We start from the raw sequence: 13,459 nt of genomic DNA, 5'->3' as shown, positions 1-13,459 counted from the left end.
GCCTTCTCCACCTTTCACTATAGCTACAACTGCACCACCCAGACAGTTGCTCTGGACCCTGCTTTACCTGTCTCTCCTACTTAGTCAAAAGGTTTGCAAAAGAGTGAAAAGACATCCAATCACAGACCAGACTGATCGTTACCATACCAGCTAATGATCAGTAATGGTTTCAGCTACTTTTATGGTCATGTCTTCAGAATTTATAGTCCATCGGAAAAAAATGGTTATCTGCCAGGATATATTGATCTGGCATTATTGCTACATGCTTGTTTTGATGGGTCTTAAAATAATAGCTCTGTCATCTACATCTAATGGCAAAGGTGTGCTAGGATTTAGTCTAAAGTGGATTGCTAAATCACATCAGGTTTCTCCACCATTAAGGATTTCCCTGCTGTCCAGGTTATTCTACAAAAAGGGGAGTTTAATGAATGCTGAGTCAGTTGAAAAGCCCGACCTTATGTATGAAACTTACGTTTGATGATTGGCTCAAACGAGGAATTATGCTACACGAGGCGATGCCACACGTTTACAACGTGTTGGGAAAGTTATTATAGCATTTCAACTGGAGTCGCGTATCCGAAAACACGAGCGGCCAATTCAGTGATTTATCCTGGGCATTGACTCTACTTCGCGGCCAAACAATGTCAACTCACGACAACATCCCTCAATATCGCTATGAAACACAAAATAAACCCACTTGGTTTGGGATTTGCTTCCTGCTCATTTGATTTGTCGAAGCAGACGTCGCGATCCGGAGAGCAGGCGACTCCATTAGTCATCGGTTTGAGCGCTAGTTGGTTAACTAACTTACCTCTGAATAATGTGTTTCTTACGGGGCCACGAGGGCCACGCTTGATGGATGGCCTTACAGGAGTCGGGTCAATTAGCCCGACTGGGTTTCCCTCCATGTCGGCGGCAGACAGCACCGGGGGAGCTCCCACCTCTGTCCTGCGGCCTGGCTGTAATTAATCACCAGCGTGGGGCCTTCTCACCTCACAGCAAACAGCCAATACGGTGGTTTGGCCCAAATTACATCTCCACTCTTCTAATCTGGCTAATTGTCAATAGTACACCCACAAGAGGAGAGAGATTGTGACATTAGGAACTGTACCAACAAAAGTGACTCTCTTACATTAGGGTCTGCATCCTAATTGTTGGGAACATTTACTAACAAGGCAGATCTAACATGTGATTGACAATTCAATTATAGTTAGTGCAGCAAAGTAAAAAAGTAACTATAAAATAACTCTGTGCCACGGACTGGTTTTATTATTAGTATATTCGCACCACACTGCTGTTAATAGTTTGTACATTTAAACAGTAGTACAACAGATCTATTTGATCCATTATAACCAGAAGTATGCCACTTGTGCAATATCTGTCCTTGCGCTAATGTAGGCTACGTAAAATCATGATGAAAATGAGTAAAAACTAGGGCCGGGACTCGATTAGAAATATTAATCTAATTAATTAGAGGCTTTGTAATTAATTAATCGAAATGAATCGCATTTTAATTGCATAAATATTTGACCTGAGAACAGTGAGAAGTAATTTTTTTTCACATGGATTTTTATTTTTGTTCAACCAATTCCAGCAGACAAGTGAAGAAATAGTGTTACCGGTTTCAAATGGAAAGTAACGGCAGTAACAAAAAGATTCTTTATGGGGTTCACTACTTTCACCTCGATGTCCATCTGGAAAACAGAAGCACTTTGTCCGACATCTTTAGATCCCAACTTCAATATCTTTATTACAATACATCAAGTCACAATATCAAACACTAACAATCCCTAAGGTAAACATATTTCAGTTTGTTATTGTCAATTTAACATGTCAATAAAGTTTTCTACACCTAACAGTGTTCATCTTCAAAACTTACATCCTCAAAATACTGTCTTAACAGAAATAAATGTCCCTCTCTTAAAGTGCAATAATAAATGCAATAATATCACAAGGATAAGTCATTCTTAAAGCCATATAGTTATCTATATTTATAGTTATTTGTTTTCTGTTAAACTTCAGAAATGTATCGTCTCTCTAAGGCAATTATGTGATTCAAACACTTTAGGAATATTTAAAACTACAGTCACAACATGAATAATACACATAGGGAGACTGTTCTTCTGTAACCTTAATATTATCTATTCTACGTTTTAACATCTCACTTTTCTCCACATTTACAACATATTCACAACATGTCAGGATATTCACAAACTAAATAAATAAGTCACCGCTGGGGAGTGAGGACACCGATGCACCGACCCATACACTCAGAGTATCGATACGCTCATGCTGAGCAACCGCGCGCCATAGTGGACACACGCCCTCTCCCCCCACCAAACACTCCACTACCAACCCGCCACAGCTACAACACACCTCACACACCGCGGGAGGAAACAGTTCGTGTTCTTTTTCACAGAGTACGAACCTGGAAAACAGAAGCACGTTGTGAGCGAGCGAACCGCCATCTTTAGATCCCAACTTCTATGAGACTAAAGTAAGGGTCCGTCCCTCTAGGCGGCGCGATGCAACCCCACTCGCACTTTGGTTCCGGTTTACCTGGTCCCCCCCTCCAATGCATGCTGTACAACACAATAAAAGCTGCGATTCCCATGAATGCTTAAACTATTATAATAAAATATTTTGTATAAAATCCCAATTCTGTTACCACATAAATTCACAATAGCATTTTTAGAAATATAGTACTTTCAGAAATTCAGGTAGCCTATAGGTAAGTAGACCTTCTGTAAACTATGTAGACCAATACTTTCAAGTACATTCAGAACATTGGTTATTTGTTCAGACGTGGACTTAGTTACCCTGGTCCTTAAACCAGTCATCTGGTGCAGTGTGGGTTGGGTGTGGGTCCTTGTACGTCCACGCTAGCTGCTAATTGTGTTGCGTTGAGGTGATACTTGAGGCTCGATGTGAATTCCTTGTTGCACAGCTTGCACACAACCACGCTCTTATCGACGCTTCCATCCGTGTGTTTATTATAAGAAGATTTCCCATTCACGGGGCCACCCGACACGGTCTCGTCAGCTTCTTCGTTCATGTTCACTGTGGTTTGTTGTTGTCTGAAGTCATGGACGCTAGTTGGTGCTCCAGTATAATCGGTCCCCCCGAAACTCATCCAGTGAGAAACGTTCCGCGGTGCAAAAAATAAGTGTAAAAATGCGTAAAAAATGTTTAATGTGTTATTTTTTAATTGTAATTAATTAATCTTAATTCACATTGTAATTAATTAATCGTAATTAACGCGCTAAAGTCCCGGCTCTAGTAAAAACGTGTTGGATAAAGTTGTCAATGAGAGATCAGAAAAAAATGATGAACACACTGGATCTCTCATGTGTCTGTCTCTCCACCCAACCAGCTGTTTTTCTGCAGTTTATGTTTGGCCCTCGCTCACAAAGCCACTGGTACACAGGGAGGTACACAGAGGCTGTGGTCAGGCACACGTCCGCCGTCTGTGTGAGATTGTGTGTGTGTGCGTGCGTGCATGCATGTGTGTGCCTGTGCGTGTTTTAAGAGAGTGAAAGAGACGTAGAGGAAGCGGCCATGTTGAAGGGAGACTCGTGTGGTTCTCACTCGGGCCCCCAGAGGCCCGGTCCTCCGAGAAAAGCAGGCTTATTGAAGAGTAGAGAGATGGGGGGTGTTGTTGTTTATCCTGACATGCTCTACTCAGTCTTTAATGCTCGCATCACAATAAAGATGCTGCGTGTATACAAAACAGTGTAGCAAGCTGCATGAGCACACAGGTGATGGGCACAGTCAAAAATAGACCCAACGCTGGGATGTAGAGCCTTGTAGGAAAACCTTAATGTGAAGGAAATTGTTGAATAAAACATTGCGTTTGCATTTCTGTTTGTGTGTGTGTGTGTATGTTTGACCAAAGTTGTATAATACTGCTTCTGCACCCATGTAAAAAGTTACCGTTCACAATATTATATAATAAAATTCACAATACAATGCAACCAAAATAATTCAAACAAACAAAGACGTTTACTTATTTGTTTTATTTGGAGCACAAAATATAATTACACCTTGAAGATATACAAATCACATTTGCACCATTTTGTGTACCGTTTCAAAGGATGATGGCTTAAAAAAAACATATTATTAAATTGCTAATATTTTTTAAATAAATTAAATTAACCAAACTCTAAAAAGAGTGTCATCTACTCTTTGTGTTCTCTGTTTTCACGACCTGAGAATGAAGTTTGTGTTCTGATGACACAAATCAATGAGTAAGAACAGCATGATATGGATTCATTAACACCTAATACGCCCCGTTCTTTTCAATTGAGCAGTTGTATGTTTTCATTTACTGTACTGCATAGTGACTAAACACCTGTATTGGGTTGAGGCATTTTAATTATAATTGTTAAATCATATTCAAATTTGCAATGTGGAATGAAATAATATCAGGGCTGGTGTGAGGAAGCATGCATTATAAGTAAAATGAAAAAGAATAGGGCTAACTAACATTCTTCCTTTACACAAGGACAATACACTCTTTAGGGTACAAATTCATTATGCTAGAACCTTGAAAACTAGGGACATTTTATTTCCAAAAAGTGTGCCGGACTTTATCCTCTCCACTAATGACCATTTAGCAAATTAATTAGCAATTGTTGAGATAACTTCATTTCATTAACAGTTGGAAAAGGACCACTTTATAAAAACACGTTTATATTATTCCCTAAACTAACTATAATAAGTTAAATTGCTTGTTCTTAAATAAATCAATATATGAATTCCTTTAGTAATAACCACTGAGACAAAGAGTTCTCTCTTGTAAAACCCTAGAGATCAGAACAAAAAATAAAGGGTCTATTTTTCTGGAATGTAAATTGTCATCAAAAACTCTACTACAAAAAGAAAACTCTTGCTTACTCACAGGCAGCGTATTCTCGTGCCATTAAAGGTGTCCACACATGGACAGACAGCACCCTGCGTCTCAGAGCTGCAAAGTTGCACCAGAATTGTTCGTCTCTGAAGGCGGTTTATGCGCGTTGGAAGAAGGGACTAAGAAATGGCAGGTTGGGGGGGGGGGGGGGGGGGGGCTCGGGAGGGAAAGTTTAAAACGGTGATCAAAAGTGATACATTTTCCGTTCTCCCTTCCCTCGAAATGCCAAAAAGGGGCTAAGTGAAGCAGTGGTCTGGGGTAGCTTGGTGTGGGTGCTTTGCTTACATCGGGGGAACAACCAGGCCCATCATCGCTGGAGAGAAAAAAATATACCAAATCTATGATTCTAATCAATCAGCTCTTGCATTATTGTACATCCAGCAACTTTTCTTTCCGCCTTGTTCAGTCAAAGCTTTCGAGCGGTTAGTACGAGGGGGTTAGACTGCATTCGTGAGCTCGGACAGGGGGGTCAGATAGTGAGTTGGATGGCTACCTCTGAAGCTGTTCCCCCCTGTGGCGGGGCAGGCAGGGGAGGGAGAGCCCTGGGGCCTGAGGACGGGGGCAAAAGCACTCTTCTGTTTAGCAGCAGACGGGAAGGAGGAGAAAGGCAAGAGGGACGATGAAGAGCTGGAGCTCCCTGGTATGGTGGGGCTGGACGGCATTACTGTGGATCAGAGAGCAACCATCAGTCTCAGGTCTGAACATGACAGCGGGCTCAGAACTGTGTATGGATCATTAGAGGCTCTTACTGTAGGGAGAGCCGGTGGGGGAGGCACTGCTGAAACCAGGAGAGCCAGGGACTCCTAGACTGGTCATGGGAACTGTCCCATAGCCTCCAGTCATCCCTCCGCCGCCCCCGTAACTTGAGTGCTGAGGAGTGGAGGCTGATGGGTAACCCCTTGGAGACAAACTGCTGGAATTTCTGATGTAACAATGAAAAGGTCGGGTCAGTTCTTCTTGATTTGTTAATTTAAGAAAAGGAAGGAAAGTATCAAATGGTCCACGTCTTATTCTGCTCACCTTGGCTGCTCTGTCCGTGCTCCCCGATGCTGACGCCTAACTGAGAAGGATATGAGCCCAGGCCCATGACACTGCCGTGGGCCGGTGAGCTGGGCAGCGCCTGCAGCTGACTGTGAGGACGAGGAACACTGTAGAGCGCCTCGGCGATGTCTGCTGCATGTCCTGCAGGAGATGCACAGACATTAGCAATGGCTTGCATTGTCACATTTACACAATGAAGCCACATGGACTTTTTTAGGCTTTTAAGATGTCGCCTGCATGTGTAGACGCACACGACTATAAGCTGACAGCTGCTTCCATTTACCTGATTACTGTGTGGATTTCCGTAGAGGGCCTCCACAAGATCTGCTGTTCTCTTTAGGAGAATCTCCTGCAAAGAAAATCATTCATTCCGTTAATATCTCGGTGGATATATTATTGACACAGTTCCTTGAAAACACATTATGGGCAATTTTTGGCAACTTATCTCACCTTGGCTAATTTCTCCGGGTCACCAGGATGTCGAGGAAGGACCTTTTGAAGTCGCTGGAAGCCATAGTCTATAGTGGGCTCATTTAGGGCTGAAAAAAGCGGAACATGTATTGCAAATCAAACCATATTCTTTAACGTCCTTAAACTATTGAAAACCCTGTGTGAAGTCCTGTGTAAATGAAGCGTCCAGGTGCTCCCTTGCAGAATTGTTTGGATTTATAAGACAGTGTGACCTCCACGACCCCGGGGATGTGTCGAGGAGGCGTCTGGACACGGATGGCGTGATCAGCTGAGGAACAGGACACAAGACGGCACAAATTATACCCCTACACGCCTGGTAAATATTTAGGCCGACACAATACTGTGGAAAGATGAATGTATGTGCATTGCCCATAAATTGTTTAAATAATGACCCAAGCCATATGCTATGTATATATCATTTCAAAATAAGCTTCAGACTGTACCATCATCAGTGAGATGCTTTGAAGACAATTCCTACCTCACTCCACACCAGCATGCTGCCAAACACCACCTGCAGGCCGTCAAAAAAGTTCTCCCCAATGACGATGACCATCGCCCCGCCGGTGGTCCAGCCCTCACTGGGACTAATGGCTTTGATGCACGGGGTGGCTGGACAGAAGGGCAAAGCAAGAGTTACCCCAAGTCATTCAATTCAGCATGTACAGCAGCTGGAGAGAGGACGGTAAATCTCAGGCAGGTGTGTTGGAAGTGCTCTTTGGTTTTGGTTTATTCAATTCAATCAATCAATTAAAAAGCTCATCGCAAAACTTTCAGAAATGTTCATAGTTATTTAATTGTATATATGTGGCTTTGTTTGTGAATAACAACAAAAGCATCAAAAACCCACACAGAATTGGATCTATATCAGATTTTGCTTAGAAATCATATGATCTGCAATTGTACAGAATTGAAAAAGCTCAAGTGAAAACTGGTGTCCTGAGTACACAAATAGAAAAAGTGTTCAGCTCTTTTAATTGAGAAAAAGTAGCAGTACAACAGTGTAAAGAAACGTGGTCCTACACTTAGAGTTTAACTACATAGAAATATGGATGCATTATCAGTTAAATGTACTAAAATGACAGCATTAACATGCAGGAAATGGATGGACTTCTTCATGTTTGAATTTGATTTTTTTTTTTTATCGTCTTAATGAATGCATTAATTAGCTCATCTAATGACCACTGGTTATGTTTGATGTATCACAGCGATTAGAAATGGACATTAAGGAACTCAAGTACCTGCTGTTACAGTGTGTTGAGTGTGAATGATGAAGTAGACACGTAATAAAACTGAAATGAGGTGTAACATTGTAGTGTTACGTTGTCACCGTCTCACCATATTCCATAGTATTCTCCACAGACTCGCCGGGCTCCAGTCTGCGGGCCCTTCGGCCGTGCTTAGAGTTGTTGTGGACAAACATGTTGTCAGACACTGCCAGGACGTGGCCATCTACACTCACGGTGCTGGACAAGACCACCTGAGAGAAAGAAAGAATTGAAATCTATCTATACGTCACATTTCACATATAAGGCTTAGAACAATGACATCAAAAACAATTAAAAAAATATTTCTTCAATAATGAATAATTAAATGTTGACCTGCATCTGTAAAAGCCTAAAATTCTGTGAGGAGACTGAGATAAGTGTCACTCAGAGGAGTAGGAAGATTGGACCAAACGTCTTGGGGAGAAAAGGAGCTTTAATACACTTCAGAGAAGTTTGTGTTTTCCAATCAGAAGCGCAAAAGAAATTTCAGTAGGAAACACTTATGTCCCAGTATATCGTGTTTTTGAATACTTGCAACATTTGAATCATTTCTGCCGGTGGGAAAGGAGCCTTTTTGAAAATCTCACGCACACTGTGCACAGACACACACGGATCCATTTAGACTCTACCTTGACTAAAACACTACCCAGTGAACATTTTTTGGTTGAAAAGACGTTGAATAAACGTCTATGGCCGACGTTGCAAAATGGTTTAAAAGTGAAAGTTGTTTCAACGCCTATTCGTAGACGTTGAAAAGACGTCTATCTTTAGACCACATATCAACGTGATTTTTAATATGGTAAAATGTGGTCCTCTACTTTGTGCTATAGCATTATTTTATAGGTGTAAAAATAAATGACGTCCACATTTGTGCGTTTACCACCGATATTAAAAATCACGTTGAAAACTGGTCTAAACATAGACGTCTTTTCAACGGATAAATTGCTCGCTGGAAAAGTACAAGTTACAGTCAGTTGTCATGTCAACAGCCCATAACAAGGACAACACAATTTGATTAATTTGTATTTATTCATATCAATATGACACTAAACACTTTTCCTATACAAAACAGAATACAAAAATAATATATTTTGGGAAAATAAACTATGAAATTAATGACAAACCAGTCAGTTAGAATTTTGTGTTTGTAAACCATTTTTCTGAATCATTGGCACTTCATTTGGCTCTGAGTCACTTGAATCCGGATCGTATACCTGAAATCAGCTCCGTCTCCCTCATCGTCACTTCAATGATTCAGAATGCGCAGAACACCCCTCAGTTGCAGATGCCTCTAGTCAACAAGTTCGTTCAATTAATTTTATTTTGTTCAACCCAAAATGAAAAATAAGCCTGAGGGAGCTTTACAGTCTGTAAACCTTCCAGCTTCCTGTCCCAAAACCATCACCACACGCAAAACTCACCTTCAACTGGACAAAACCTAAGGGAGAACAGTGGAGGAGTAGCTGTGTACAGAGAGAACAACTTAAAGATGTACAGTACGTTCAATTCCTACCACAGAAATTATTCAAATATTCAGAGTAGTACACCAGGTGTAAGGCAGGACAACTGCAGGGACAAACTCCATCAGATGTAACCTCCATCCACAGGAACCTGTGAGGAGGGAAGAACAAAGACTTTAGGGAAAAGTGTGTAATTTGGGTTCATAATGACAGTAATAAAAAGTTTAATAATGATAACAGCAGGAGGTGTTTGAGAACCCTTATTTATAGATTGTTTACTTATGACATTATAAACAATTTATGGCATTTCTGGAGTAACATTTCCAGGTATATTACACAGTACCATACTTTACAATGTTGCTTTAAGCATGCAGTAACTTACAATGTGTTGGCTAGCTTGTTTACAGGCCACAGCTTGTTGAATTCAGCTGCGAACTGTGTTCAGGCGCGTTGTTTTAAAAACGTGTATTTTCTACATGAAATGGGTACGGCAATAATATGATATGGGTACAACAACAACCTAACGCATTAGCAACACCAAACACACGGAAGATACTCTGTGAGGTTTACTTTTGGTCCAGTTCATGTTGAACGCTAGCATGCTCCGAGCTAGCATGCTCCAAGCTAGCGTGCTAACTAGCAAACTATCTGCGCTAACGCTAACTAGCTTACCAAAATAACAGTCCTTCCCGTATCGAGTGGGCAGCACAAGTAAAATAACTGGTTATAGTTCCAGGTGTGCTTCATTCAAACGCTCACGTACTTACAGAGTATTGGGGCCGGTAGCCGTGGTTGTATCAGCCCGTTCACGTCGCGCTGCTCCCGGTGCAAGCGTCTAAGAACTTGCGCATGCGCGTTACAGATGTGATCAGAGTTACGTGTTTTCAACTAATGTTTGAAACGGCCCGCATTATTTTGTCCTTAAAGCATGTTGTTAACGACACACACTCTGTATTTCCATATTCATGACGTTTTAAGAAAAATCTTAAATGCGTTGAAATCACGTCTTTGCGTAGACCAAATTTCGCCGACCAGTTCATTCATTATTATGATAATCTTAATGATATTATCGTCTCTCTTTCAACCTTACGTTACAACATGACACATAATCAATAAATTTACCCTTTTCTAGCACGTTGATGTTTCTCGCACCTTTTTCGCCGGTTGAAAAGACGTTGAAATGAGGTCTTAGACGTTCAGACCTCATTTCAACCCGATTTCAACCATATTTCAACGTTGAAATAACGTCTTGTGCTCACTGGGTAGCAAATCGTAGCACTAACAAATGGTAGCACTTAAACTGTACTTATAATGGCACTTTTCTATAACATGTTTTGAAACTGCTTATTTGATGAAAATTGTACTTTCTTGTTACTTGTTCTTCTGAGTTTGCATCTCTATGTGAAAATGCACTTATTGTAAGTCACTTTGGATAAAAGCGTCAGCTAAATGGCATGTAATGTCATGTCATGTCATGTAAAATGGACAGGCTGCCCTCTGCCGTTCGAAACGCGTAACGACACGGCATTTCCTCCGCCGTCAAGTTCTCCGCAGCACGCCAAGACACGGAGCGCTTCCGCCGGAACCAGCACGTATCGGCGTTGACGCTGACTTGCCGTGCGCGCAGCCTCCTGCCCGCTGGGGGGCGCTCCCCTCCAATCTGCGTCCTGAAACCACCGAAATAAAAACGACGAGACTCCCCCAGCTGTTTACCACGTCCGGCCAGCCGCCATTGCCCTGGCGCTCTGCTGTCACAACAAAGTGGAATCTCCCCCCCCCTCGTGTACACGTATAAACACGGAACATGTGAATAAAATACATACATATATGTGTGTGGGTGCGTAGGTGTCTCTACACGCGGCAAAGCTCAAACGCAGACCGGGGTAGCGGCCTCCTGCCCGCTGGGGGGCGCTCCCCTCCAATCTGCGTCCTGAAACCACCGAAATTTAAACGACGAGACTCCCCCAGCTGTTTACCACATCCGGCCAGCCGCCATTGCCCTGGCGCTCTGCTGTCACAACAAAGTGGAATCTCCCCCCCCCCCCTCGTGTACACGTATAAACACGGAACATGTGAATAAAATACATACATATATCTATGTGTGTGGGTGCGTAGGTGTCTCTACACGCGGCAGAGCTCAAACGCAGACCGGGAGAGCGGCCTCCTGCCCGCTGGGGGGCGCTCCCCTCCAATCTGCGTCCTGAAACCACCGAAATAAAAACGGCCTCCTGCCCGCTGGGGGGCGCGCCCCTCCAATCTGCGTCCTGAAACCACCGAAATTAAAACGACGAGACTCCCCCAGCTGTTTACCACATCCGGCCAGCCGCCATTGCCCTGGCGCTCTGCTGTCACAACAAGGTGGAATCTCCCCCCCCCCCTCGTGTACACGTATAAACACGGAACATGTGAATAAAATACATACATATATCTATGTGTGTGGGTGCGTAGGTGTCTTTACACGCGGCAGAGCTCAAACGCAGACCGGGAGAGCGGCCTCCTGCCCGCTGGGGGGCGCTCCCCTCCAATCTGCGTCCTGAAACCACCGAAATAAAAACGGCCTCCTGCCCGCTGGGGGGCGCTCCCCTCCAATCTGCGTCCTGAAACCACCGAAATAAAAACGGCCTCCTGCCCGCTTGGGGGCGCTCCCCTCCAATCTGCGTCCTGAAACCACCGAAATTTAAACGACGAGACTCCCCCAGCTGTTTACCACATCCGGCCAGCCGCCATTGCCCTGGCGCTCTGCTGTCACAACAAAGTGGAATCTCCCCCCCGTTCGAACCGATCAAGACGCGATGAAACACAGTCGCGTTGCAGCGCTGCGATCGATGACTGAGCCACACGACGTGCGCTGTGGACGTTTCTACTTCCGCTGCCCTCTGGTGCTGCAACGCCCCGCCGCCGCCACACGATGGCGCCAAAGGACCCTGTTTCCCACACACGCACGCCGGAAACTGGATTCTGAAATTAAACACAGTAATTAAACAGTTCCCAATGGCCTCAATAAGGCATCTGGGACACTTTTGTCTTCATAGCCTTTTCGGTGCCGTTTTCATACATACACAAATTTCAGATGCATTTACATGAACCTCTTTTACACACTTATACTGTTCAAAATAAACTCATACTTACCTTAAATATACATACATACTCATATGAAATACCTACTTCACCTATACACATATTCACAGGAAAATGTCATACTTCCCTTACATATACATACTTACCTTGTATACACAAACTTAGCAATATCAAAGTATCAAATACTTATCTTACATACACATACATGAACAGATTTATTCATATACATTACTATTTATTATAAATAAACTCATACTTACCTTAAATATACATACATACTCATATGAAATACCTACTTCACCTATACACATATTCACAGGAAAATGTCATACTTCCCTTACATATACATACTTACCTTGTATACACAAACTTAGCAATATCAAAGTATCAAATACTTATCTTACATACACATACATGAACAGATTTATTCATATACATTACTATTTATTATAAATAAACTCATACTTACCTTAAATATACATACATACTCATATGAAATACCTACTTCACCTATACACATATTCACAGGAAAATGTCATACTTCCCTTACATATACATACTTACCTTGTATACACAAACTTAGCAATATCAAAGTATCAAATACTTATCTTACATACACATACATGAACAGATTTATTCATATACATTACTATTTATTATAAATAAACACATACTTACCTTACATTATATATTACACATGAAATACATATTCATATGTAACACATATTCGGAGTATACACAATTACATGAAAATACATACACATATTCATCAACATAGCACCACATACTTACCTTATATTGTTATTAGGTTTTTAGTTTAGTTTTTTATTTTTATTTAATTTTTTTTCACTTTTTTTTCTTCCCCCTCTTTTCTTCTTTAGTATTCGGTTTGTCTTTCCCTCCGCTGGTCAAAGAATAGAAACACTCTTAAAGAGAAAGAAGATGATGGTGAGAGAGATCCACCTGTTTATTGGGCCCGAGCCCTATTGTCCGACTTTGGTCGGACAAACGTCTACTCTTCTCCTTCACCTAAACTCCCAGTCATCCACCAGGCACCAAATAAGTTCACTGCACATTCAAAACAAGTACAACAACAACAACAACAACAACAACAGCAGAAATCTACACATTAAAGTAGGAACTTATCAAGTTTCCTTTCTAAAGTTAAGATGATTTGATGATTTGTTTTATATGTTAATTGTTTAATAAAAGATTTCTTTATTGATCCGTAGTCC

The 13,459-nt window shown here is 42.0% G+C and overlaps 1 protein-coding gene and 2 long non-coding RNA genes across 3 annotated transcripts; all 3 read right to left on the bottom strand.

The window, feature by feature from the left end:
- Positions 1–3,997: 3,997 nt before the first annotated feature.
- On the bottom strand, positions 3,998–5,051 carry LOC134132785 (uncharacterized). Its single transcript, XR_009956979.1, has 2 exons — positions 4,820–5,051; positions 3,998–4,711 (listed from the first exon to the last, which is right to left on the bottom strand). It is a non-coding gene; the product is annotated as an uncharacterized LOC134132785 (long non-coding RNA).
- On the bottom strand, positions 5,052–8,025 carry LOC119229111 (transcription factor COE2-like). The gene is given in 10 exon segments (XM_062564919.1): positions 5,052–5,222; positions 5,403–5,573; positions 5,659–5,862; positions 5,930–6,091; positions 6,221–6,299; positions 6,401–6,492; positions 6,573–6,689; positions 6,860–7,030; positions 7,757–7,898; positions 8,020–8,025. Coding segments are annotated over 10 exon segments (1,176 nt in total). The 3' UTR covers positions 5,052–5,190.
- Positions 8,026–8,816: 791 nt separating this feature from the next.
- Positions 8,817–10,262, bottom strand: LOC134132784 (uncharacterized). Its single transcript, XR_009956978.1, has 3 exons — positions 9,914–10,262; positions 9,108–9,297; positions 8,817–8,900 (listed from the first exon to the last, which is right to left on the bottom strand). It is a non-coding gene; the product is annotated as an uncharacterized LOC134132784 (long non-coding RNA).
- Positions 10,263–13,459: the final 3,197 nt, after the last annotated feature.

Source organism: Pungitius pungitius, chromosome 10, assembly GCF_949316345.1.
Source record: "Pungitius pungitius chromosome 10, fPunPun2.1, whole genome shotgun sequence".
In the NCBI taxonomy this organism is placed as follows: domain Eukaryota; kingdom Metazoa; phylum Chordata; class Actinopteri; order Perciformes; family Gasterosteidae; genus Pungitius; species Pungitius pungitius.
This window is presented reverse-complemented; position numbering and strand designations above follow the sequence as displayed.